The following is a 26,372-nucleotide window of genomic DNA, read 5'->3' as shown; positions in this document are numbered from 1 at the left end:
TTATAAAGGCTGCCTCTCTTGGAAGTCACGTGGCAGGTGCTCAGCACTATCCATCACATGCCTATCACACGCCTATCGCGTGCCTATCATGTGCCTCTGAATTGCTGTGGGGTGTGGATACACATACAGCTGAGAACATTTCCCAGGTCTCTGCTTCTTTCTCATCAGCTTTGCGACTTTAGCTGCTTAAGAATCTGAAACCTCTGTTACTGCCGGAAAATGTGAAGGAACTCAATGTTCTTAGCAGCCCCTACAATGATCTACTTTTTAGCTTTAATTACAACATTAAACATATATGCTGAATGTAAATTTTTAAACTGAGGTCTGGTTGTAAGCACTAGTTGAGTAGTCTGAATATCAGTGGTGAACAGATAACCGTTTAGATTGTTCTATGGAATTTAAATCCATTGCAGGAACCTAAGATCTGTCAAATGGGGATGCCTGCAATCTCAGTTTGTTGTCATCACTGCTGCTGCCGCCGCCGCCGCCGCCGCCGCCGCCGCCGCCGCCGCCGCCGCCGCCGCTGCCGCTGCCGCTGCCGCTGCTGCTGCTGCTGCTGCTGCTGCTGCTGCCGCTGTTTCCAGCCACACTAGTGTGGTGTGGTGTCCTAGGCTGATATGCCTTGAGAATAATTGAGCAAGGCCGAATTAAATAGAATGAATGAAAAACTGGGTGCCACAGGTATTTTTGACGAAAATTTGCCAACTGAAATTAACATGTAACTGATGATAACGTGCTGCTATTTACTGTGTGGCAATTACAGCTAGATATTTCACCTGCTGCTTCGGGTGAAAAAAAAAAAAAAGCCCAGAACTTCAAACATCTCCAACAATTTGGAATTTTATTCCATCCATGTACATGCATAGTAACAACATTTGTTGAGAAATTATTTTCTATCAGAAGTAGAACATTATCTTTGTGATCACCAGGTGCAGTATTGCTACTCTTATATTTAAATAGATCTTATATATGAATTAAATTCATACTTGCAGCATTGAGTTTAGGGGTTCGATTTAGACTGTGCCTTTCGAAAGATAAAACTGATTACCACTACTCCGATCCTTACAATACTGCTTCCAGTAATTTTGTTCATTCTTTATAAAGTATTGCATTTAACAGCCAAGGTTTAAAAATTGGGACAGGGCTGCATCGGCGAAAGAAAATACAAGTACTATACAAGAAAAAATTGCCATCTTCGTTTAACATACATGTTTCAGTCTGAGGAAATGGACGGAAATATACGGCTACATACAAATGCAAAGCCTAGAGACTAAGGGACTGTATTTGCTAAAATATAAAGTGCAACTGGGGCCTGATTAGCCGAGAATCGAAACCTTAAGGCGAACTTACAGCATGTGTATTTAGAACATGTTTGCAGGTTATATTTTAGCATATACGTATATCTGCAACAGCATATAAGAAAAAAAATCAGGATACACAAGTGCTTTTGAAGCTATTTCTAAAATGCTCTTCTGTATTGTTTGTGACTATTTTCTTTAAAAGCTACTATACAGTGCAAACCATATGTGCTACACAATAACTATACAATAACATTACAAATGACTTTAATATAAAGTTTTTAAATAAAAATAACATAACCACAGCTATGAATACTGCTGGTAAAATAAATTAATTTTTTTTCTGAAAATGGCACCAATAATACACTTTACTAATGGTCTGTAATGAAATTACACCAAGTCTTCAACTCAGCCATTATGAATTATCTCCTGATCGGCAGATGTAATTCAAACAGCTTCTTTGTTTTCTGGACTGTTTAGAAGAACATACTAAACACGGTACCAAAGGTGACTGCTTTCTTTAGTTACTCAGTTAGTTCATTTGACATGTTCTGCTGCATGTGATGAGCAATAAAACTTCTTGTGAGTTATAAAGTTTGAAAGGTTATTGAACTGGATATCGCATAGCCGGCAGTATTTCCCACTGCTGGGGGCCTGGGTAGAGCCATTCACACCTTTTGCTATGCTAGACAACTGTTCTTCTGCGCAGGGAATTCCTGGGGAGACATTCTCATTTGCAGCTAACGGGTTCTCAGAGATCCACGAAGGGGATTTGTGGCCGTCTTCGTGCTGGGCATTCTGGGAAATGTTCTCTTGCTGTGGGTTTGCGGTAGGCCTTTCATCTTGCTTCAGTCCACCATTCACTATGACCATGCCTCTGTTTTTGGGCAACAATGGCAGAGAATCTTTCTTGGGTACCGCACACCCATTTGAGGAGGCCTGGCCTTTAGGAGACTCGTTTTCTGTGTTTGTGTTCTGTTCGACGTCGGTGTTGTGGATGACAAGAGAACCGGCGATATAATCGCTTGGCTTTATGCCATAGTATGGAGAAAGCTGGTCGGCTCCTTTCGTCTTCTTTATTGCTCCAGGGTAAAGGCATTGGGGAAGAAACAAATGTTTGTTTTCTTCTTTTGTAGCAATGAGCTGAGCCGCCTCACTGAAGACTTTCAGGCCTTGCAAGGTTGCCAAATGGGATGAAAACAAGTTTCCGTTGGGAGAAGGCTGCTTCGGATTCCCATTCTTCTCACATTTGATCATGTTTCTTTCAAAGCTGACTTCCGGGCTGTTCCGTTCACTTTCTGGATTCGGAAACACTTTGCCATCAAGCTGACCTAGGTCGTTGCGTTGATGTGCAGTGACAGGGCAGAAATTCTGCTTGTGGGCCAGGTAGTTCTCGACCTTATTGAAGCTGATCTTGCACACGGTGCACTCGTGGTAGTCTAGTAGCCTTTTAGGAGATGCTGTCGTCCGCTCAGACTGCGATAAACACTTTTTGCTGAGATCTATGGGGACGTCCATCTCCAGGCAGGAAACACTGGAATGAGTTGTATCACATTTGGGAACCGGAACACATTTGTTTATGGCCAACGATGTTTCCAAGTGCTTTGAGACAATTCCTGGGAAGATGTCGCATCTCGGGTGGTAGCATTCTCCTAGCCCTTCAGTGGGCTCTTGAGTGGAGCTACAAGGATTGCTGAGGTTGGCTACATCAAGAAATCTCTGCTGAACTAGGGGTGGCCGTTGCTCTTGCTCGGGTAGGCACATTTCGTACATCTTTCTTCGCTTGCGTGTGCGCATGGTTCTCTGCATGGCCGGCACTTTGTTGGAAGCAGACCTCTTTAGCGGAGGGTCATGGCGCGTTGCACAGTAATACTGTTTGTGGACCATATAGGTTTCATGCCTGCTGAAGGTGATGTTACAAGCTTCACAGGTAGTCTTATTTGGGTCACTTTCCCCATCCACTAAGGGGCCGCTGGGATTTTTCACATCAACGGGCTTTCCATTTATTTTGTCGTCATTGTTGTTGGAGGTGGGCAACTTTTTGGCTTGAGTGGAAAAGTCCTTCTCATGGCCCTTTCCGTTTGGCCCAATCAAATCTAAAACCGTGGAAGAGTTGATGCAGGATGTTTGAAGAAGTGGATTCTCCGGGTCCGGTGGATGAGCCGCCGGGTTGAGAAGGTTTATGGAAGTCTGGCCAGTGTTAGGACTCAGAGCTTCCGGTATCTTTTCAGAAACACTTGGAAACTCAGGGGATTTGGCCATCTGCTGCCATCGGCTGCTGCAGTAGTGTTTTTTATGAACTAGATAGTTATCCAGATTATTGAACGTTATGTTACACTCAAAGCATGTAGCCCCTTTGGGCATCAAAGGGCTGTAAATTACAGGAGGGTAGCTACTACTCCCGTGCCTCAGGCGTCGGTGCACCAGCTCGGACATCTTGGCTAAGATCTCTGAAGCTTGAGGGACCATGGTGATATCTTGGGGGAAAGCAAACTGAGACAGGAAAGGTCCCACAGGGAAAGAGGGCCCTAGGTTGGGTTGCACTGGAGATGAGGCAAGTCTGGGGCTGGAAGGCTCAGACTTTATTTTTGTGTAAGAGAAGTTCTGCTTGTTTGCCGCAGGCTGCATCTCTGGTCTCTGATTGGTGAGAAAGAGTTGAGTCTTTTTCTCACACTTGTCCAGCTCTGTGTCTGAGCTTGCATCTTTAGTCGGCATGGCCTTTTGGCTCTGGGAGAGGTCACTTCTGGCCAACAAGTCTGTGGCTGGCTGTAAGCTGTCTTCTGTTCCACTTGGAGAGTGCTCCATGTCGCTTTCTCTGGGAAGTTTGCCACCGGGGACATGGAGCTCCTGGTGCTGCAGTAACTCCCTTTGGGTCTGGAAGCCAAAATGGCAGTGGTTGCAACGGAAGGCAGCTTGAGTGAGATGCGAGAACAGGTGTTGGTGGAAGTTGATCACGGAATCAGCAGTGTAGCTACACACCGTGCATTTCAAACTCGCCCCGGGAGGCAGGAACTCTTCCATTTTCACTCCTGGAAAGACACAGAAAGCAGGAAAGCTGAGTGCCATACCTGTTTGCTTCCGGGTGATGGAAACCTTTCCTAGTGAGCTCGAGCCTCCAAAATAACTGAAACAGAAATCCTTCGGATCCTCACCTGAGATACTAAGATTTTGGTGACATCTGTAATAATAATTTCCTAAGCCTCTTTGTGAGTGTTATGGTATAGATGGAGGGAACTATTGGTGATTCTACTTTATGGGTCAATAAACAAACTAAAAAAAACCTAAGAGAATTAATAATAAAGCTGTAAAACATGGAGTTATGTCTAAGAAAACCATCCAAATACTAATTATAGGAAGAGTGACTATTAGAATATTCACTAATATTATATATTTATGTGACTATATAAATATACGGATGGCTACTAGCTACTGAATCCCTACGTGCAAGAAGAAATTACAGGGTTTTAACAACCGCTTGGCTCAGCTCATCTTTTACCTTTTATATGAATTTTTTTATTTTTTGGTTTTACTGAATGTGGCTTATCTGTGTCTAGGACTGATATTTGCTGGTAAACAGTGGTGGGCTAATAAAGATGGTTAAGAATAGTACCCATGCTGCTTGATCACTGCCTGTTTCTGATCAGTTATTGCCACTGAGTGTGGAGGTACGTGTCATGGAGATCAACTCCTGCTTCTGTTTGTCATACGTAATGGGAACAGACTCAGTTTACCTTCTCTATATTGAGAGTTTGAAGCCAGCCCAGTCTACATAAGGAGTACAGGGTAGCCAGGTAAAGAGACAGTGCCACAACTAAACTAAATTTGAAAAAAAAAACCTAAAATATTTAAGTTTAGTACAATTCTACACATCTTTTTAAGAAGAGCAATTGGGATGCCATGAGATTAAGCTAACAATAGATGGGGCCCATTTCAAATATAAGAGAGAGTAGACTCTACCTTGTTTTTCTTAAGGAATTTAGAGTAGTTTCATGTCATAAAAATCAATTAAGTTAGCCGTGCATACTCTGGAAACTGAGGGATTTTTTAATTGAATCTGCCAAAATAGTGGCTTCAATTTCGTGCAGCAGCACCTTTGTTAATGCACCTACTATTTCCTCCTCAACATATGGGAAGCGCCATGATCACCTCCCAAAGTTCACTCAACACCTAGAGCAATAAATATGCACGGCACTTAAAGAGGGAAAAGAAATGATGCTATTTCGACGAAGAGGAGAATGAATGTAACGATTTGGCTCGCAGTCTAAGCAGTGCCATACATAGGTGTTGAAGAAATCAGTCCAGTCCTTCGGTTAAAATACGCTGCATCTAAATACTATAAAAGAATGCTGCTTGGCCCAGTAAAATTATGTATGTATGGATCTGTGTACAAATGTCTGTATCTCCATGAATATATTAGAATATGAACATACTATGTATATATGCACGTGTGTACGTATGTATGCGTAGAAAGAAGACAGAGTACCCCAAAGCAACTGCAGAAACATTAGAGGCCCTTACCACTGTGTGAAGTCAGGTGCATTTCTAGAGCTCGGGCATTGGAAAAGCTCTTGGTGCATTGTGGGAAGGGGCACAGGCTGGAAATCTGATGCGTACTGTCTTCATTTTCTTCAGACACTGGAGCAGCTTCTCTTTGCCTCCCACTACAGTAGTACATCAAATGGGCTTGCAGGTTCCGCTCGCTCCGGTACCAAATGCCACAGGACTTGCAAGGGAATATATCCTCTGCAGCAAAACCAGAGACATGTTAGCTGCTGTCTGCGGGGGCCGGGGGGAGTAAGGGGAAAGTAACATTTAACTCTGTCTTTCGGAGTCTGCCCCCAGGTTCTATGGGAGCATAGATTAGATTTCATTTTATACATATGGGTTAAAAAAATGCATTTGAACTAGAAATGAGAATTGGTTTGTCTGGTTGGCTAAAAGGTAAGAATACGGTGAGAGCAATTATTGTCTCTGCAGCCTCTGATAGAGGAAACTGGAAGAGTGCCTGAGGGACAGACAGTGGTGTTCACTATGCTTCTGGGGATAGTGATATTGTTAGGGGCCAGTCAGGTAGGTGGTTAGAGTTGATACCTAAGATCTGATGTGAAGGATGAAATGAACTTATTCAGGTGGAGAAAAAGTTTCCTGTCATTTTGATAAGAGCAACAGTGCAGAGAGGAAGCCACCGGACCCTGAGAGGACGTGGGTGAAGCCTGAGTGGCTATGTGGTATTGTTGAAGCAAAGGGTAAGATGGAATACAAAAGATCTTGCAGGCTCTTCTCAGAGGCTTTCTTTTTGTCTCTGTGATTATGGGGAATAAGAGGCTAACACAAGAGTGGAATCTACTATCGAAGTTAGTTAATGTGGAGGAAACATTCTGTAGCGGTAGAAGGCAGGTGCCATCAATTACGCGAAATATAGCAAGGCTTGAGTTCTAGCCTCAGAGAGTGATTTTGCTCCTCCTATAGCTACGGGTGAGGAAAGCAGAGTTGACTGTCTTGTATGCGACCATGTGGAGCAGTGGCTTTCAACCTTCCTGCTGTTGTGAGCCTTGAGTGCAGCTCCTCATATTGGAGTGAGTCCCACAACCATAATATAATTTCATTGCTACTTCATAACTAATGATGCTACTGTTAGGAATTGTGATGAAAACAGTTTTGGAGATGGAGGTTTGCCAAAAGGTCTCAACCCAGAGGTTGAGAAACCACTTACACGTAAACCTCCTTCCGAACCCTTTGGATGGCAAGGGGACAGAGAAGAGGGATTATAGGGGAGAAACAGAAATGAGATGACAAGACCAGTACTTTGTAGGCTGAGGCAGTATGGAGCGATCCAGCCTGCCTTCCTCTTGTATAGACACATGGCTTTTAAATGCTCTGCAGGGAGTTTTGGGGAATATAGGATCACATCAGACATATGGAGTTTGGTATTTTTGAAGGAAATAGAGACAGAGGGACGTGTGGGAAAGTGTCAAGAGAGTTCACAAACTGCAGGAAGAGCGAGAGGTGTCATGAGTGGACAATCAATGTACGGCTGATGGTGAGAGGACGGAATCTGTGGAATCCTGAACCAGAAGTTAGAGAAAACTCAGGATCAAATGCTAGTTGCAGGGAGACAAGGGCAACTTCAATGGGATGCACGGACAACTGGTATTTAGCCCATTCTTCCCAAGTTACGAGCATTTACCCTAAGAGACCACACAGTTTATTAGAGTGTATACATCAACAGTGACATGTCACATGATTGATTTTAGGAAGCAAAGGATAATCTGTGCAGATATTGGGTCACTTGATGCTAATCATCTTCTTTCTACAGAAAGCAAACAGCTATACTCTCATATATAATAAGAATTAATATTACACATTGGGGCATCATAATTGAATAAAGTTATTTGAAATCTCTTGTAATAAAATTACTTTGCCTCGCATCCAGGTTGGTCTCATTATTTCATGCTCCATGCAATAAGAACAAAATTAAAAAGAAAAAGAAAAAAGCTATTTCATTAAATAAATCAAGAATTGCTAATGTTAAAAGTCCTTGGCCTATTGATTAAATGCATAGTGATTTAAGAATCACCTGTGAATTTCTTTATTCATTATTATAGTAGGGCATTTTTACAATAATACAAAAATGCTATTGCTATCTAGATTTCTTTTTCATTGGTCTCAAGATCTTCAATGTTATTTTAAGATTCGATGCATTTTTTTATTACCAACATTAGTATAATTCTACTCTTGCCGTGTGACTGCCACTCAGTTCAGTTTCCCACAGAGAGCTGAATAAAAGCAGATCTTTCTAGAACAAAGGCCCTAGGACCCCTTGACTGTCTACTACATAACATTCTCCTCTGTATGTTCAAGGTATCCAAACTAGACCAGTATTTATCTTAGCAGCGTAAAGCCACCCAGAGATGTTTGCCACAGTGCATTTTAAAGTTCTCCATGAAGTATTAAAACCTTATATACTCATCCTCTATTTTCCTCTTTCTTCCTTTTAATTAACAAATATTTTGATTTGCCCAGGTTCCCAGGACTTCATCCAGATGTAAGGGTAAAAACAAAAGCTCTATGTATTTGGACTGGTTTATTTGAGGCTACTAAGTAATATTGTTACTTTCGAACAGAATAATAATAATTGTACATCAGACCCTCACACCAACATACTCTGTATCATTAATGTAATAATAAAGTTTAATTTTTAAATCTATATTCTTTTTTTTCAAAGTTTTTAAAATTCCATGACATTTAACAAATACAACTTTTGCTACTGGAAAATCGTAAGTGAAAGCCTTGTCATTGCTTGCCATTGCTAAGCAAGGTGGAGTACCATTCAACGAGTAGAGAATGACAGGTTTTAGTAGGGGTGACATTTGGGAATCTAATCTGATATAATTGGATTACATGTTTTGCCTGCATTCCCATGTGAGGCAAACACACGCATGCACACACACATGTCCACACATACACAAACATGCAGCCACACTGAAGAAAATGTCTGTCCTTAGCTGCCTGTCAGTAGACATTTTTTTCTCCCATAAATACATATCACCCCACAAAGCTGGACTATTGCACTCAGCACTTACTATTGACAATAGCTGTAGGCAAAATAGAAGCCATGGCAGCTTGCTGAGGAAGCAGCTGAATTGAGTCCAGCAGGCGGGCCGGGTACATCCCTTCTGTGAGAGTCATCTGGCTAGCAGTTTGTAGCCTTGAGTCAAAGTCCACCACAAAGGCAATTAGTTCTTCACCCTCCGAGATGGCCTTCGTCGTGGTGCACCAAAGCTGACCCCCTGTGGAGAAGGGTAGAAAAACAAAGAGTTGATATGGAACAGTGTCTGACTGCACACAGGACCTGTCCTTCACATGGGTGTGGACCCGGAGTGGAGGTCGATCAGCCTGCAGCTGTGTCTCAGCCAGCCTCTGTGGACCAATGTTTTCCTGGTATCGGGCAGGAGAAAACTTGGGAAAAATATAGATAACATCTGTGGAGTTTATCAGTGTCCCAGCTCTCGCCTGAATCAAGAACCCATTATGACATTGGTGTAGTGTTTGAAAACCTGCATGCGAGGGACAAAGCTATAAAACTTTACTACAGAGAAGTTTCCGAAGCTGCTATTTCATTAACCAATGGAAGAACAACTGTTTCTCTCCCTCTTTCCACCTGAAACTTCCTCGGCCAGCATCCCTCTGTCTTTCTCCACTGCCTCAATTCTTTTGGATTGTGAGCACAGATACCCCAAATCGTCAAAGAAGCATTCAGAAGTCTGTAGAATCTCAGATGTTAAAGTGCTGTCCTGGGGAAGCTGAGCAGGCCTATGTAAACTACCCTGTGTGTACTTTTTACTTTGACTGGGCCATCTTCTACAACACCCTTCGACGGTCCTTCTTTATCTCCGTTTACCCTGACTGAACTGCCTGCAAAGAAGGACACACCAAAGATTCTTTTCAAAAAGCCTTATTTCAACAAAGATTTGTTTAAATGAAAGGAAACCTTGTCTTCAAACACTGAGATAGACTCTGGTTCTGCATTTCAAATGATCACGTGCGGTGCATTAAAAAGAAAAATTAACTATGTGAGTACATCTTCTAATGTATTGGGATGTGATAGTGAACACTCATTTATTTAACATGTTTAGACAGGCGAAGCACTTATATTTTGTTATCTCCACTCTCAGGCTTAGATACATATCCCACACAGTTATGTCTGCCATAATGTGCTGTACTTGATATTTTATAAAGCGACCCCCCCCCTTGGGTATGTATTGGAACGCTGTATATTGTACTCATTAACCAAGAAAAATTGTACCCATTTTGATAAGTCGTATTGCTCTGCTTATCTTTTAGCATAACTGTCATTTCAAGTGCACTTCATTTTTTTCCAGCCTCAGAGATCATGGTTTTTAAACAACTTGTACAAATCTTGCGGTGATAAGAACAGTATATGAGATGGAGGAGCCGGATGGGAGCTGAGCTTGATGCTTTAGAAACATCACGGGCAATTAAGCCAGGGTTAAAGTCAGCAAGCAAAACACAGCCCTGGAGGGTATGTGTCTGAAAAAGGAAAAGAAAGATTATACTTCTCCAAGTTATGACCAGCTTTACAGCAAGACAGGACGACAGTAGAACACCACAGGGTGACATGTGCTCACCCCAACCGCACTATGATGCTAATGTTTCTCAAAGCATGCAGGTTTACTGTAGTTGAAATGAAACAATTTTTTTTTTCGTTGTTGAAATGATTTTTCCCAGTCACTGAAGCCAAAATTACATCACTGGGGAATGAGAGGGAGTGAGAAGCCTGTGTGGCTCCATTTCCAGGGGGCCATTCTTGCTCTGGGAACCTCTGTGTTTTGATGCTCACATCTTACTACTTACAGTAGAGACAAGCTAATCACTTGTGTCTTATCTCTCCTCTGGAACACAGTTTATAAAGCCAGCATGTAGAATGAGGGTGGGAAAGGAAAAGCCAGGAACCACGGTCTGGGTTTATTTTCTAGCATGGTCACACAGCCACTAGATTTCAAGCATGGAGTTCAGAATTCTTGATTAATCCAGCTGTGGTTACCTTTCACAAAAATAAAGCCAGAATGGTTTCAGGTCCTAGGAGAAGGTTGTAGATACCAACAGACAGTTAATCGTGATCAACTCAGTGAGCTATATAGCAAGACAGCAGCTTACCTATACAAAATATTGAGTTAAAATATCCAATGGATAAACAAATTAAAAATGAAAAATGCCAGTTGTAAAAACCACAATGAAGGTGATTTTACACACCTGAATTTTCAGATGTACCTGTGCTGACTCATATTTTATCATTGCTACCTCTTGTCCCCATTTTGTGTTTACTCAGAATGCAACATTTTGAAAAGGTGGATTAGACTGAATTGGTTGTCTTAAGATGATTTTTTTTAACTATTAATTTAACACCCTTTCAGTGAGGTGAAGTGTCTGCTTTGTGTCAGGTTGGGCTGTGTACTTTGTGCTAGAATACGCCTTTGTATGTCAACAGATGAATCAAAGTGTGTATCATACTAAACATAACTGAAGCTTCTTGAAGGAATTAGGAAAGCCATCCAAATTAATATTTCACTGGATCTGGAATAAGTCAAAATGAAATATCAAGTGTCTGTGCGAGTAGGAACAGGCAGGTTCATCATTAGCAGACAGAATGACCGTATGGGCAGGTATAGGATTGTGGAAAGACCTGACTTTGGAACAAACCTTGAGCTGAGAGTCTGCAGGAAAAGCTAAGGATCGGGGGAACATGTCTGTAGGATGAATAGAAAGCTACAATTTCAGGAATTTTGTTTGTTGGTTGATATCCTAGTGTAGCTTGAGGTTGGCCATGGTGAGGGCTATAACATTTATCATGGGATCGGCAAGAGGTATAAATTCAGGGTTCCTCATAAAAACCTTAATGCAATGTGGAGCCGCTTTAAGTGCAAAGTAAATGCAATTTTTATCTGGCTCATGCTGGGGGAGGAGATACACCTTCATTTTAATGAATAAATACATTATTAATATAGATATTTTCCCCTCTCCATAATCTGGAGGAAATTTTATAGGCAGAATATTCTACATACATCCGTGTAGAGATGATTTTACTCATTCAGAAGTCATAAATTCATTAATATGAGGGAGAAAAGAGCCACACTGAAGGGGCAAAGGGAGAAGAGGCTTGAGTGATGATGTCCTTAGAAGAGAAAGAAAAGAAGGCATTTGAGATATCTATTGTCAAGACTAACTGTGGTGAAATACAAATGGTAATTATGGCCCTATCTTGGCAGAAAGCTGAAATGGTGACAGACATACAAAGCAGCAGCAGCAGCAGCAGCAGCAACAACAACAACAACAACAACAACAACAACAACACAAAACTGGTATGTGTCAGAAGCATTTCTTTGACTGGAGATGTGTCCTTTGTTTTAAGCCTGTCAGTTACTCTACAAGGTGATGGTTCCCTCTGAGGGTGAAGAAAACTAAAGCTCAGATAGGTTAGGTTAACTTCCCAGAGATGCGATTTGAGCAGTGACAGAATCATGACTTTTACTTTGGTCTTCTTAACTTTAAAGTCCAGTTGTGGACCCTTGGGGGGAGAGAGGGAATGAGGGAGAGGGAGGGAGCGGGAGAAGGAGAGTGAGAAGGGTAGAATGTTTACATGTGTGCACATAATAAATTTTACTTTGAAAAGTCAAAGTTTGAGATCCAAGAAAAAGTGTCTGGGTGAGGATATCTCATTTGTGATTTTGAAAACAGAAAAATCATGGGAAAAAATGAGACCAGCATGATAGCTCATGTGAACACTTAGAAAACAGGCAGGTGGGTCTCACCTTGTTCCAGGAAGCCTGGTCTACACAGTGAGTTATGAGCCAGCTAGAACTACAAGTCTGTTTCAAAACAAAAACCAAAAACAAGAAACAAGTAAGTGTGAGAAGCCATTAGTCCATTCCACATGACTGTGGATGCTCTTTGCGTTGGTGAGGTACCTCAGGGAGAGCAGAGAGTACCAAGGAGGATGGAGGAGTGACATTGGGAGGACTTAGGGAGTGAGCAGAAGAGAGAGGTGAAGTCCCTGTCAATCACTATTGGCTGGTTTGGTCTAAGTGAAACCATCACTCTAACTTCTCACTGCTCTGAAAATTCAAGAGGAAAAAAAAATTCTCATCAGATAAGGCAAGGATCAGGGAGCAAAGGAGGCTATGTTTCAAGAAAGCAGCAAACTCATTTCCACAAAGAAGGCAGAGGCTACCTCTACCTGTGGACTGTATCTTGAATTAAGACTTGAATTAGTTTCTCGCTTGAGGAGGCCTGAAGGCCGCCCCCTTATTTAAGACCTGGAATATGCGGCCAATTTGAGTTTGCATCTGGGTGCAAGGCAGTTGTTGCATTAGATGCATAGGAGTGTTAAGTTTTTTGAATATGTAATGTTTAACCTGGTGTCCAATGAAAACAGTACTACCTTTGGTTAAACAGGAACAGAACTATTACTTAAAAGAATAGAAAATAACAAGCATTGGTTAAAATGCAGGAACAGTTGGACAGTTTGAAGGAATATAAAATTAAATAAGGTAGTGATTCTTAAAAATTGAAAATACAATTACCTGTGAGATATATATATATATATATATATATATATATATATATATATATGGAAGAACTGAAGGTATGCTCTTGAAAAGATATTTGAATACACAGCCAAAGAATAATAACATTGTCACAAGAACAACTTAAACATGAAATCAACTTAAATATCCATCAATAGATGAATGGATAAGAAAAAGGTGTCATAATGGACCATGGAGTGCTTTTGCCTTTAAAGGAAGTGATATGTATTCTACGGTGCGATGAACTTTGAGGACAATGTGCTGGATGATAACAGCCAGTCCACAAAGACAAATACTGCATGATTTCACTGATAAGAGGTTCATAGCGTATTCAGAGGCTAGAGACAGAAGAGGAAATGCTGGTGCCAAGAGATGAAGACACCAGAGAGTGAAAGTTAGTGCTCAAAAGAAATAGAGGTTCAGTTTTACAGTAAGAAAATTTCTAGAGGTGGATGGTTATATTATCCTGTGTGTGCCACCTAAAAAAGGGGAGGGAGCAAGTTCTGTGATATGTATATCTTGACATAGTCTAACATGCTGTTCAAAATTATAGTCTCACTCCTTTACTAAAAAAGGTCTCGTGAGAACACAGAGCATTTGTACTTTAAGCTTTACTTAAAATTCTTCATGTGACCTTTTTAAGGTTCTTTTCATGAAAGCTTCGAAAAAATAAATAAAGCATTCATTTCCCAGCCTTTAAATATATAAACCTGATCTGGTTCTTTAGTCAAATACCTGAGGCAACCTGCTTACAAAGAAAAAGAAGTGTATTCTACCCATGGTGTTAGAGGCTGAAAGAGTGACCATGAGATCTTAGCTCTTTGGACGTGCATGTAACAAATATTAAAGCACAGTAAGGAGATTGATTTACATATCCAAACAGGAACTCAGAGAGAGACTGGGGCCTCATAAATCTTTGAAGATACACTCCAGTTGAACCAGTGACCTGTCACTGGGCCTCTCTCTAAAAGATCTTAGGCATTCAGTACCACCATGGAGGGGTGAAGCTTGTGACTCACACAGACAACATTCCAACCACAGAATGGTAGTTACTTTAAGGACGTCCTCCTGGGAATCACCTAGAGTCCTCAGGCTGCAGCAGAGACAGGGACCATCCCATCGTCTAACTGCAATGCATGTCCATTAAAAATGCTAGTTAGCTATTACTCATGTTGTAGCTTGAGGTTTCCTCCTGCTACCAGTGCTAAAGACAGCCTTGCTAAATCTCCATTCAGATGACAGTTCAGGAGTCTAACTGGATGCTTCTTGGGCTTTTATAGCTAGAAGTACACTTAGTATCCTCAGATGTAAACCGAGCAAAAATCTCAACATATTGGTTTGCATTAATGAAATGTTGATAGGAACCCTCAAAGAATGATGTTAAGATGCAACCTGCATGTGTGACAGTGTGATATTTGCTCAGCTGTCAAAACTTGTATTGTTTGCTTTTCAGCGTCACCCAGGAAAGAACGTCCTTATTCTATGGAATTCTTGGCTAACAAGGAAGTGCAGTGGGTACCTGAAATTAACGAACATTTATTTGTTCTCAATGCTAAACGGAGTTGCAAAGAGAAATTAACTGGTGAATGAGAAAGTTTAATTTTAACCTTGACTTTATAGTTAACATGTAACCTTGAAGACTTGTTTATGGTGGCACAGAAAATGGCAGATATAAACTAGAGGTCTCCTTAAAATTATGAAGATCCCCCTGTGGATAACATGCTGAGGGGTGTAATTATTGCATACTCACTCAGTAGAGCTAGTCTAGAGGCTAAATCTATACAACTTGTGATGTGGAAGGGGCTCCCAATTCTAAGGTGACCCATTATAATACTGAACACATGGAATATTGTAAGGTACAATTTGAAGCATGTCTCATACACTAGCCTATTAATAATAAACACTTATATTAGTCAGGTTAAAGTAATATTTAACCAATTTCTTGATTAGGTTCAAGTTGAATAGATATGTAGAGGGGCCTCAAGATTCCACATGCCAAGGAAGTGCTGGCCAGCAGTTTTGACTACACTGTAGATCCTATAGAGAAGTTTGACTCTATGCTGACTTCCAGCCTCTGTCCTAAATGAATCAAATCAAAGGCTCCAGGAGTGAAGTTTGAGCTTCCGTGTTTTGAAGAGCCTGTCCAGAATGCTTATCATACCAGTAGAGTTCCTTATAAAGGGCGTGGAGTGACCTTTAGGCAGCCTGTATAATATGAAGTGTCTATGAAAAACTACTTCTCTTGTTGCTGATCTAACTTATCAAACTATTTAGACAACTTGATGGAGAAGATCCATTTTGAACTCAGAAACTGACAAGTAAATGTTGCTTTGAGTGTTTCCTTGACTTTTAATATTTAAAGAATATGGAAACTCTGAGTGAGCCAGTAAGACATGGTCAATAAAGAAGGAAGAAAAGTCTTAGCAATTTTGAAACTGATGAGCCACTAGTAGTTTAGTAAGCCAGCGAGTTTTACTTGCTTTTAGAAATGCTTGTCCTTATATCAGTGTGAAGGCACGTAGCTTGCTAATAGGAATTACTGACAATGATTTACACACCCCAACTGTGCAAAGATTATAGAACACAAACAAAAGAAGAAAACAGTCACATTTATGGTCCACAGACATGGATTTTTATCTGATGAAAATGATCTATTGCTGCCTTTCTGGCCTCCACCAAATGGAAAGGTTGTTTAGACTTCCTCAACGTCTGTCTCTCTTTCCTTCACACAGAACCATTCTTCCAAGTCTTAATACTCCCACCTGACTCCTTCACAGCAAAGGACAAATGCATTCAAGGTTCTGTGAAAAAGCAATGACGCCCAAGACCTTGACATTCCTAGAAAACCCTGTACTTGTGGTTCTCAGTAATGTTTATGGTCAAGGTTCTTGTACAAACAGATTTGATGTCTAACTGGAAGCTTGTACATTTTCCTCCTCATAATTGATGTCAAACTGCAGTGAAGTATTCTACGTGTTTCAATAATAAAGAATAAAGTTATGGTTCAGACCTGATTATATTTTGGAAATTTCATGATCTTCTTACTAGATACAGTACCCTCAAATATCTCCCCATTCTGCCTAAATTTTTCCTTGCACATATTATTAGGATATGAGTGTCTGCACAATACCACACAGACCTTCGCTGATAAACTCTAATTACGATTAAGACAGGACTTTTGGAAAGGATCTCATCATTAGCAAACAGGATAAACACAAAAATACTCCCTACTTGTCAACCGGGAGCAATTCAGTAACCTAACAGTATTATCTGTTGCTAGGATACCGAGCTGACAAAGCTTCAATTATATTGTTCGACCATACCTATAGAGTTCTGTATAAGCAAAATAGATCCAGGCTTAAAGCATTTAACTTCATCCATGCTATCTGCAATTCACAGCTTCTTACAATGGTAAAAATCAGGTTAATAATTACGCAGTGTGCTGAAAATTCTTTTCCATGTTATGTCTATACATGATTCTTCCTAATTTATCTGTGTGATTGATAGACGTGCTTGCTTTATAAAAATAAGAAAATGCAAGGAATGGAGGCTGTAAACATCTGCCACAACCAGTGGGCTCATCAAGATACTGACCTGTGCTTAGCATAAAAATATGTAGCAAACTGAACCAATTAAATAACATTTAGAGTTTGCAATACTCTGCCTCACTATACAGTAGGATAAGGAGCCCCAAGCAACGAGATAGGAATCCAGTGAAAACTTTTTAATCTAAAAAACAACTACCCTTACCTAACAACCAAAAATATAAGATGATAGATGATTTATAATAAGGGTTTATGGCAGTGGTTTTTCAGAGATTGTTTTTAAAGCTGAAGTTAGTATCTTTTACTCCAAAGCATTAAACATCAAGTCTGTCTTTCTTTAAACTGGCAACACTGGAGAATCAACTCCCCAAATACAAGCCTTTGGTGAGGAGGAAAACAAAAAATCTTCATGTGTGAAAAGAATCAGTCTGTGAATTAGACATTTGTGTGTGTTTTGGCATCAGGGACTTTGGATGGCTTTAACAGAAATCTAGAGGAAAATGTGGTTAAGTCTGATTGAACTCCATTTTTAAATTTGATGTGCATTGGTTTGAGGATTTCAGATAGGTGTGAGATGCTATGTAAGTGCTAGAAATTGAACTTGGGTACTCTGGAAGGGCAGCTCTTAACTGCTAAGACATCTCTCTAGTTTGTGAACCCTATTCTTGAAGAGCTACAGAACATAAAATAACTCTTCTACATACTGATGTGTATTCTGTTATTTTAGGGGGTAAATTTGTATTTCTTCATTAATCTATAATGTCTATGTCTTTCACACACAATGTAACAACATGGCAGGTGTGGATTTGAGCACAGTTGGTAATGAATTAAAGCTATCCTATGTAGGGAACACATACACAATACACACACACACACAAACACACACAAATGCACACACATGTATATATACATATGCAAGCACACAAATACATACATACACAAGCACACACATACAAGCACAAACACACACACAAATAGATACATATGCAAGCACCTGCAAATATGCACACACATATACAAATACATACAGACACAAACACACACAAACTACACAAATACAGATACATACACAAATACACACAAACTACACAAATACAGATATATACACAAATACACACAAACTACACAAATACAGATACATACACAAATACACACACACACACACACACACACACACACACACACACACACACTTTCCTGAAAAGGGGACTCCTTACTTGTCTTTTATTTTTACAAAACTATTAGAACAGCAGAAATGATGCCTTTTTCTGAACTCTAATCTTTCTTCAAAAGTGAAAAGCAACTGGATAAAATGATTCTCTAAAAGTGAAATTACGGCCCCATTTCAACATGGCACGCTGTGTGCTACTGTCTCCACCTCAGGGTTTAGACGTGAACATGGGACATGAATCTATACATAGACATGTTGCCTAATACAAATTTTATAATGAATTCAAATCCAATGCTCTTGAAATTCTTGACAGGGGAGTGCTGCTGGGAAGGGAACTTATGAATTATGGGTGCCCCTTCTTTGAAAACCGCTTTGGAGGCTTCTTTGTGCATCGGCAAATACAGTAGGACTACGAGGCATTGTCTGGGTCCTCCTGCACAGCACCTGATAAAAGAATAAAGAGCTGTGACATATTCTTAAAACAATAGAGGAATTAAAGGAAACAATGGGCCAGCTGCTTCATTAATACAACCAAAAGGGAGCCCAGCACAGAGGAGTGCAGATAATTAAGCACTACTCTCTTAGCCCTCCTTCCTATCATAAAATTGCTTAAAAAATGTATTAACTACTTCATAGTTGTTAGATAGATCTGGGCACTTGTTTATTTAGAGTTGATTAATGCCTTTTTTCTGTATTCAGCAACATGCCAACGTGCAGTTTACACTAGTTTTTGAATACTGGAGAATAAGAATAATTGATAAAGATCTGCACAATACACAGCAATAAATCAAAATGCATTTTGCAAAAGGTCTTCCCTGTTTTAAACTAATCTTTAACATTTTTCATTTGTTATTGGTAATGTGGGGCATTTGAGGGCATTCAAGTTCCCTGGGCTGGCATGCCTGAAATTGTTTTATAGGACATCCAGCAATTCCTAGGAGGGTTTTTTGGGCGGAATCAGACTCGATCTGAAGCTCTGGATGTGTCTTTAGTATTTGAGCCAATGGATGAATAGATTTATTAAATTACTTTTTTCCATGGTCAAGGGAGATGGACAAATGGATGAACTGCATGCCAAGTTCAATATTTATCCTTCATCCACTTTACATAGAAAAAAACCCCACTTTTATGCTATTTATATTAAAACAGTTTATAATGTATTATAAGAAGGCTTTCAGTTCTCAACTCTTCTGTAGGTAGCCTTTCCCTGTGGTTAATGACACATTTAATTACTTAAGAACTGGGAAATTGGTAACTAGAGGCTGAGTCTTAAATGTTAAAAGTCGGGCAAAAACTATATTCTGCTTTTCTTGTACTTTTTTTTCTAAGTAAACGTAGAAACAAGTCCAATTTTAAAATAACAAACTGTACTAACCAAAGTGACCAGTTTAATATTGCTAACACAATTCTGGTGATTTTAGGATCCTAAGTGGAAAAACAAAAAGGAAAAAGAAAGAGAAATACATCAGGAAACCCAGAGACACATACAGCAGGACACTCAAATGTATTCTGACACTAGGAAGATTGTGGTCATACACATATGCTGTAAATAACTTAAAATACAGCCACCGAGGCCCTGTTTACATAGGGCTTTTTGTACTATGTCAGTATTTAAAGGGTTTGGAGTATTATCCTTGGTTATGAACTCTGGCTCATAACCAGTCGCTGCTTCTCTATTAACTTAGTTAAGCTTTCCTCAAATACCACGAGACAACACATATAAGCAGTAAACATACATAAGGAATTATTTCATGTAGCTGTTTATGGGAATATTTTTATTTTGCTGGGACCCATAAAACTCACTTTGTTAAGCTTCAGAGCAAAAAAAAAAAAAAAAAAAGAGATCCGCTGTCAGTCGACTTCTCAAAGATCACATGAATATTCTTCAAAGGACACAGTCTGAACACCTCAGCTTACACATTACGTCCATAAACACCACAGAGCCAGCCCCCTTGCAAAATGCTAGTGAGACTTTTTCAAAAACACACTAAACTGTAGCTTCTTCAAGGAACACACTTTTTTTGCACGGTGAACCAACTTCTCAGAACACATGATTCATCATTTCAAATATCAGAGGTTTTTCACTTCACATAAACTCATCAGGCAATACTGGTCTGCATGGAACTCAGAAACAAAGAAATGTGGCCATCTTTCTCACTTGAAAGGAATTTGCTGTGAGAGGTCAGAAGCACTGCTGGGGCAGTTTCTGTGCTGGGAAACTGAAGGCAGGCTACACAAAGCTCTGTGCTTGTTCACTCCAAGGCCCTTCCTTGACTTCTTGGATCCTCACAAGGCCTTTTCAGTCTAGGATTGAATTCTCTCTGCTGTGCTTGCTTGCTTGTTTGTTTACTCTTTCCTTTAATAGAGTGTCTCCTATGGAGATAGTTTCTTTTTCCTTTTAAGAATCAACTAGAGTCCCTTACAGAAAAATGAATAGGATGATTCAGATCAGATTCTGATCACTACTGAGTGTATGGGCAGAAAGTTTTGCCCTGTAACCAAAAACATAGTCAAACTTTTCTGGAAACATTGTGAACTAAGGTTTTGGAAGACATGAGACTGAGGAATGAAACAAAAACATTTGTATGGATTTATTTACTTATTATTAATTTATTTATTTATTCACTTTACATCCTGATTGCAGCCCCCCGCCAGTCCTACCTCACAAACAGCAAACCCATCCCACCATTACCCTTCCCTTTCTCCTTAGGCAAGGGGGAGTCCGCCATGAGTACCTATCTGCCCTGGCATATCAAGTTCTAGAAGGACTAAATGCACTCTCTCCCACTGAGGTCAGTCAAGACAGCCTAGACAGGGTAAGGGGGTCCAAAGGCAGAGCAAGTGTATTCTTGTAGTCTGTAGCACTCCTGCGGGCTGGACTGTGTGACTCCTAAGATATGCTATGGCCTGGTTCCGCAGCAACCAGCATGTGATGTCAGCTATCAGGCTAAAAGGCCCTGGCCATCAAAATTTCAAAGGACCAGTCAAGGGGTGACATTGCACTCAAAGAGCAAGCTGTCAAGAATTTTACCCACGGCTGATAAACTGATTACAAAGCTGCTTAAAACTCTGCTTGTAAACAAAAGCATTTATCAACTAATAATTTGCAATAAACTCATGCAACTCCCAGCTGAGCCCCTAACTGTAATTGTCTTTACCATCTGCCTATTAAAATACCATTCTTCATCAGCAATCAGGAGCAGAAGGGAGGAAATCTCCACCAAAGTACACAACTTGCAAGCTTGTGACTAATCTGAGTGCATTCTGCATTTTCCTTTCTGACTTGTGTGTTGGGTGTCCTTAATTTAAATTCTTGCCCAGCCTGGGAGGCTCAGAAATCAGGTGGAGGGGAAAAGAGGAGGGGAGGGGGAAATGACACACTGTGCCTGCCGCACTGCAGAGGCATAAATTATACAAGTTCATCACAGGAGTCTGTTTTTAATTTCTTTTCCCCTCCTTCCATTTCTCTGTGCAATATGTATTGCGGGATCGCGATGAAACTCCCTTAAGCACCAGGCTGGAAACGAGCCTCTTGATGCCTCTGTCAACTTGTCCATTTCCATTAGACTTCTTTGTTGTGCCTTTTTATTTATTTACTTTTTAATTCCCAGAAGCTTATCGATTTTCTCTAGGGAGCTAGATCAAAACTGTGACGTCAGTGGACGAGGTGGAAGACTGGTAGCCCCTGCAGAACTGGTTGGATCTATGGAACGGAAATGCCAGCATTTGGCCGGAACCTTTGTTTTCAGCCTTGGTTTGCAATCACTCGGGGATACTAATCACTTCCAGCTTCCATCGTGTCCCGTGTCTTGGAGATGTCCTGTACCGGTCACTTCCGAAAGACAGGCTTCAATTTTAGCCACATCAAGTGCTCAGAAACTGCCCTTAGCAGAAATCTTGATGCTTAAGTACTAATCTTAAGAGATCGGTGGGCAAAAGCGGCCAGGAAAGGGGATTGCATCTTTTTGCAAGGCATCTTTAGTCACCATATTCCATACCTTGGTAAAGTTTATTAACTTTTAAATATATTTACTCAAATGTTCTCCTAACACAATATGCTTCCATATTAAAAAGTAAATCCCATCAATAGTGTTAAGTAACGTGTGCTGCTTGGAAAATTAGAAATTATCAATACCATATATTATTCTTATGCTCGTTTGCTGTCCAGAGCATGTTTCCTGTCTCCGTGTTTTTCCATTCTCAGAGAACATTTTTATCTGTCCATAAAAGCTCAGAGAATCTGAAGGAGATCATGGGTCGGGTGCAGCCTACGGTAAACAACGGCTATCATCTGTAATTAGGGTTCAAGTTCCAGAGATGACAATGTGTGTTGGGTTTTCTTATTGCAACATATAATTTTAAATTAATGTTTATGTTTTTATTTCACTTTATATGAGCTTTCCTTTGAGTAATTATTTTTCTTTACAGTCTACTGTTAAATATAACGGAACTAATAATTTCCTGCCGTGGAGAAATGACAATGGCTTGCACGCACCTGCTTTTTACTGTGTCTGTTTTGGCAGAGAAAGTTAATGGGAAACAGGGATTCTAACTTTCTTCATGGGCGGTGGAGGACCGGAAGTGTAGGCCGAACTGCATGGGGCCCTGCAGTTAGAACCGGAGGCATGGAATATTTGAACAAAACCTTGTTGTCGATTTCAAGTAACACAGAAATCTTCCACGATGCTAATTGCACAATGTACAATTACTACCAAAAGCATCCTTTCTTTTCATCCACTTTTCTAGACTTCCAGATTCTTTAAATTGTAGAGATTTTTAAAAAAAATGTTAAGATCATGGCTGTGCTTCAGTGTGCTGGATTTAGTGTCTTTTTAGATGTAAGGAAAACACATAATTAGGATAATCTTACTTATGTCATGGTGTAGGTAAATTCAGAAACTTTTAATAATTTTAACCTTTTTTTTTTTTTTTTTTGGTTCTTTTTTTTGGAGCTGGGGACCGAACCCAGGGCCTTGCGCTTTCTAGGTTAGCGCTCTACCACTGAGTTAAATCCCCAGCCCCAGTAATTTTAACTTTTAAAGTATACTTTCATTTTATGCGTCTAGCTGTTTTGCATACATGTATGTCTGTGTACCATATGCATACCCAGTGCCCAAGGAGGCCAGAAAGCCATCAGATCCCCTAGGACTTAAGCTGTGGATGAATGTGAGCGGCCATGTAAGTTCTGGGAACTGAAGCTGGGTCCTTCATAAGAGCATCCAGTGCTCCAATCACTGAGCCATCTCTCTCCACAGCCTTAGCTTTTGCTTTAGTATCTAAAACCTTCCTGATAGTTAATTACAAATAGATTTTCAAAAGATACTGAATTTCTACCATAAGGCAAACTTTAAGCACTATGATGTAACAGTTTATAATGATAAATACTTCCAGGTAAATTTTGGATATTTATATTTCATCTATAAGTAATGCATCTTTTAATGTTATTCATTATACTTTCTCTGTGCATTGACATAAAATTATCGATATGAATATTAGGATATTAAACATAGATATAATTATATATGATATATAATTATTAGTAATTTACATACATTTTTGAATCTTAATTTTAAATGACTAGTCAAGGAAAAATTGTTTTGAAGAAAAGAAACAGCCAGCAGGTGGCGCTCAGAGCACACCGTGAAGTGAAGGCCTAGGGAAGGAAACAGGCAGGTTTTATTTATTTAATTCTCATCTACCTGAAATGTTGAAGTTGCTACACCGAGCTTTATAATCCCTAAAGATTTATGTTAATTGACTAAACAACTTCGTAGTAATTTACAGACTATTCTCCACTGCTCATCTGAATGGCCTTGCATTCAGCTCACACACCCTTGTCAAGATAACAAAACATAAAGACGTAGCATGCACCCCCACCCTCCCCAACAGGAAAGACAGAAGCCTGGGCTGCTGAAGTCTTACAGACAAGTGAGCAGATCTCGTATGTTTGCTTGTTAATATGTGACAGCTGCCATTCCTCTGCTTTTCAGCGTCTTGCTTTAGTCTATGAAGGATACAAAAGTCCCAGGCTTAAAGCATTAACATTCTGTATCGTAGACATCTTAAAGTCTTGCTGTAATAAAATGTTTGCAGCAGATATTTGGTGCTTACTGAATGGACATGCTGCTTCTGAATCGTGTGGAGAACTAACTGTTTGTGCCAACGGAGAAACAATTGTGACAAGAATGAACTGTCTGTAAAATGAATGTGACACTTTCCGGACCTATAGCCAGACACATGAGGAAAATTTTTCTTGAACATACACTTAAATTCCTCTGAACACATCTGCTTCCTTGTCTTCCTATAATTCTGTTATGGGGAGAGTTATCTTTTCCACTTAACGATATGTTGGGTATATTGAAGGTACTCTCAAGTCTCTTTACATTCTGAACACTTGTTGGTCATACCTAAAAATCCTGGACCACACTTCTAGTGGTCAGGTTGCTTAACATGGTCTTTTCCATCAAGGTCTTCATTGTTGAATTTCCAGGCAAAGTTGTTAAGGCGGTCTGGAAAACCTCCCTGGGATTACGGATCATCAGCATGAACTCGAGTCCTACCACCACCTGGAAGGGCTACTCAAGCAAGTGTTTCAGAGTGTGCACAGTGTAGTTTCTATGTGTCTCTTGCTATATAAGAACAGGAGGCTTTCTCACAAACCACCTGGGCATTTGCCAAGAATGGAAGCTAAAAGAACATCATAGCATCACAAGGTGGGAAAATAGTTTTTCAAGTAATTGGAAAGTCACCAATAGAAAGGGAGTCCTAGCTTTGGTTGTGCTTTGAAAGTCTGACATTCAAGGTCAGCCCGTCTCAGTCCAGTTCAGAAGGGCAGTGTGAAAGGCAGGGTGGCTTTCTTCCAAGGAAGTTGCAGATGACTGGACAATCTTTGGGGAGTCAGCTGCAAAATCTCAACATTTTGCTTGTGTGACTATGAAACCAGAGCAAAATAACTCTCTAAGACATGCATGGCCTTCTGTTCTATTTTATTGTGCAGTTTGGAATGACGGATTTTACTATTCACTAATTGGCACAAAAAGGGCCAATGCTATATTGACAGCAGCTATTGTTTCTGGTATGATTAGCAGTGCAGTGCATAGTCTTTATCCAAAAATAGGTGTGTGTCTGCAGACTGGTGTCACTTGGCTATAGAAAAAAAATGTGGTATTATTCCCTTGGTGGTCACAGGGAGAGCCCTCTTTGGTATTTCATGGTTACTTCTTTTTTTTTTTTTTTTTTGACTGAACCCAGGGCCTTGCACTTGCTAGGCAAGCACTCTACTACTGAGCTAAATCCCCAACCCCTCATGGTTACTTCTTATTTGAACCATGTCATGACACGATTGGGCAGAATGGGTTTGTGAGAGGGGAAGAGAGAGAGAGAAAAAGAGAAAGAGAGAGAGAGAGAGAGAGAGAGAGAGAGAGAGAGAGAGAGAGAGAGAGAGAGAGAGAGAGAAAGTATATGAGCAAAACCAGGACAGAGGGGATTTTCTTCAGATGAAATTCTCAAGTGGAGCATAGCAGGGCAGACAAGAGATCAGGAAATGAGAGCAGCTGTAGAGAAGGACCTCATTCTTGAGGGCTACATCTTATCTCCAAGACCATCATAAACAGACAGGACATCGGGACAGCAGCCTGGCTGGCCTCCTCCTCTTTTGTGTCACACTCTAGCATTTGCATCATAAGGCATCTAGGAGTGAGTAGAGCAAGCAGAAAGGTGACCTAAAGATGGATGATTAGAGGACAGGCCAGGAGGTGGGCATTGCTCTGGGGCTTCCTGAGCTGGGTCATGTTCCCTTACCGAGCTAACCAAGCCTCTAGTTAAGTTCCAACGTGTTTACTTAAAGAATATACATATACACACATATGTGTGTGCATACATGTATATACATATATACATATATGTGTGTATATACATATATACATAATACACACACATACACACACACACATGCTTATCTTTGATGACGAAGTATTTGATTGACAGCCACTCAACCAGAAAGCTTGACTACCTCATTAACAAAATAGTGTCTTTTGGAGTATAGTTATAGTTATGGATTATGACACCGTCTGAGTAAAATTGTTTAAACATATAGTGTGTGCTTTCATTTTTGTTCACAGTACTGGAGAGAGACTCTGGATCATGAGCTGTCAATTGACTCAAATTTAGGAATAATTAGTGGAAATACATTTTGCACAAAATCCGTTTATGTACTCTCCTTACCTCGTTTGCTCGAGATCAAGCTACCCACTGT

General features: G+C 40.2%; 1 protein-coding gene across 2 annotated transcripts in view; it reads right to left on the bottom strand.

The window, feature by feature from the left end:
• Window positions 1–824: 824 nt before the first annotated feature.
• Zfpm2 (zinc finger protein, multitype 2) overlaps window positions 825–26,372 on the bottom strand; it is a 431,825-nt gene continuing 406,277 nt past the window's right edge. For both annotated transcript variants that reach the window (NM_001130501.2, NM_001434579.1), the window contains 3 exon segments: window positions 825–4,327; window positions 5,817–6,041; window positions 8,882–9,088. In NM_001130501.2, the coding sequence (NP_001123973.1) occupies window positions 1,836–4,327; window positions 5,817–6,041; window positions 8,882–9,088 (2,924 nt within the window). In that variant the 3' untranslated portion in view covers window positions 825–1,835.

This window comes from Rattus norvegicus, chromosome 7 (genome assembly GCF_021556685.1).
Source record: "Rattus norvegicus strain SHRSP/BbbUtx chromosome 7, alternate assembly SHRSP_T2T, whole genome shotgun sequence".
Classification (NCBI taxonomy): Eukaryota; Metazoa; Chordata; class Mammalia; order Rodentia; family Muridae; genus Rattus; species Rattus norvegicus.
This window is presented reverse-complemented; position numbering and strand designations above follow the sequence as displayed.